The 1,169-nt window shown below is 42.8% G+C and overlaps 1 protein-coding gene across 1 annotated transcript; it reads right to left on the bottom strand.

The window, feature by feature from the left end:
- Positions 1 to 629: 629 nt before the first annotated feature.
- ASPGLDRAFT_40832 (uncharacterized protein) lies at positions 630 to 862 on the bottom strand (the record flags this gene model as incomplete). The annotated part of the gene is made up of 2 exons (XM_022545281.1): positions 630 to 806; positions 848 to 862. 2 exons carry the CDS (start codon positions 860 to 862, stop codon positions 630 to 632), a joined length of 192 nt encoding a protein of 63 aa, XP_022395102.1.
- Positions 863 to 1,169: the final 307 nt, after the last annotated feature.

The raw sequence follows: 1,169 nt of genomic DNA, 5'->3' as shown, positions 1-1,169 counted from the left end.
GCCTCTTCCCTTGCCCGTCTCTCTTCTTCCTGGCGCTGTTCCGCCTCTTCCCTTGCCCGTCTCTCTTCCTCCAGTTGACGTCGTAATTCAGCAATATCGTCCTGCATAACTAGCGGTAAATCTGTCTTTAAAAAGCTAGTGGATGACCCGCTGTTAGGACACCATGCATGACACAACGCATGACAAGAGTTGCGATCTGGCAGTGGTTGCAGGTGACCTGAGGTCAACTCTTTCCTCGTGCGGGACAAACTTGCTTATATAACGGCCTTGGCAGCCATGTGATCAACAACCGATCTTTACAAACTTTCCTCCCGCATGACCTGTCAGACGGATTACCAACTACTTGTAAAGTAACTACCGTACCACCACCACACCACTCTACATAGCTGCTCTGTCGCTTCTCTATTCAAAAAGAAAAGGTTAACTATTACTTTTTAATTAATTATTAAGCGATAGCTTTATTAAGATCCAATTTATTAGTTAGTTCAGAAATAGTATAAGTTAGTGCCTCTGTAACATTTGTAACAGTTACCTTTGGTTCAAAATATATTTCTGCATGATACATTAGTGTTGCGCAAATTTTCTATTAAAGTATTTACCAAGTACTTGTAAACTACTTATAAACCAGTTTACTCATGTTCCTGTATCCGCATTCTTCTCTCCATAAGATCAAGTTCCAACTTCTCATTTTGAAGCTGTTGCAGGTGAATATCCTCTTGCTTTTTGAGATTAGCTTTCTTTTGTTGAAGCTCTATTTCAAGATTCTCTAGCTCAATGTCACAACCTGGCTTCTCTCGTATCGTAACCTAGGGTTCTAGTTAGCTAAATCTCAGTTGGGGGCACTCACCTGAGTGTCCTTCATCGTCGTTATACCGGTAACCCCTAGGGTCTATTTCGTAGTGCGCCGCGTGGTATATCGCCACAGCCAGGCTCCGTGAACAAGTAATCCGATAAGGTAACGAAGTAGAGAAACAAGGCCAACTAAGTACATATACTTAGTTGTTGGTTTTAGTGCTGACGAGTCTGAACTAGAAAGGTAACCAATGCTTGATTGACGAGAACAATCGCGAAGAACTAAACTAAGTGTGACGGCTCAACGACCAGGCAAACAGTGCCAACATGCCAAAAGATGCCATACAAGCAATATGGACAAACAAGGGCTCAAGCCG

The sequence above is a fragment of the Aspergillus glaucus genome (assembly GCF_001890805.1).
Source record: "Aspergillus glaucus CBS 516.65 unplaced genomic scaffold ASPGLscaffold_82, whole genome shotgun sequence".
Lineage (NCBI taxonomy): Eukaryota > Fungi > Ascomycota > Eurotiomycetes > Eurotiales > Aspergillaceae > Aspergillus > Aspergillus glaucus.
This window is presented reverse-complemented; position numbering and strand designations above follow the sequence as displayed.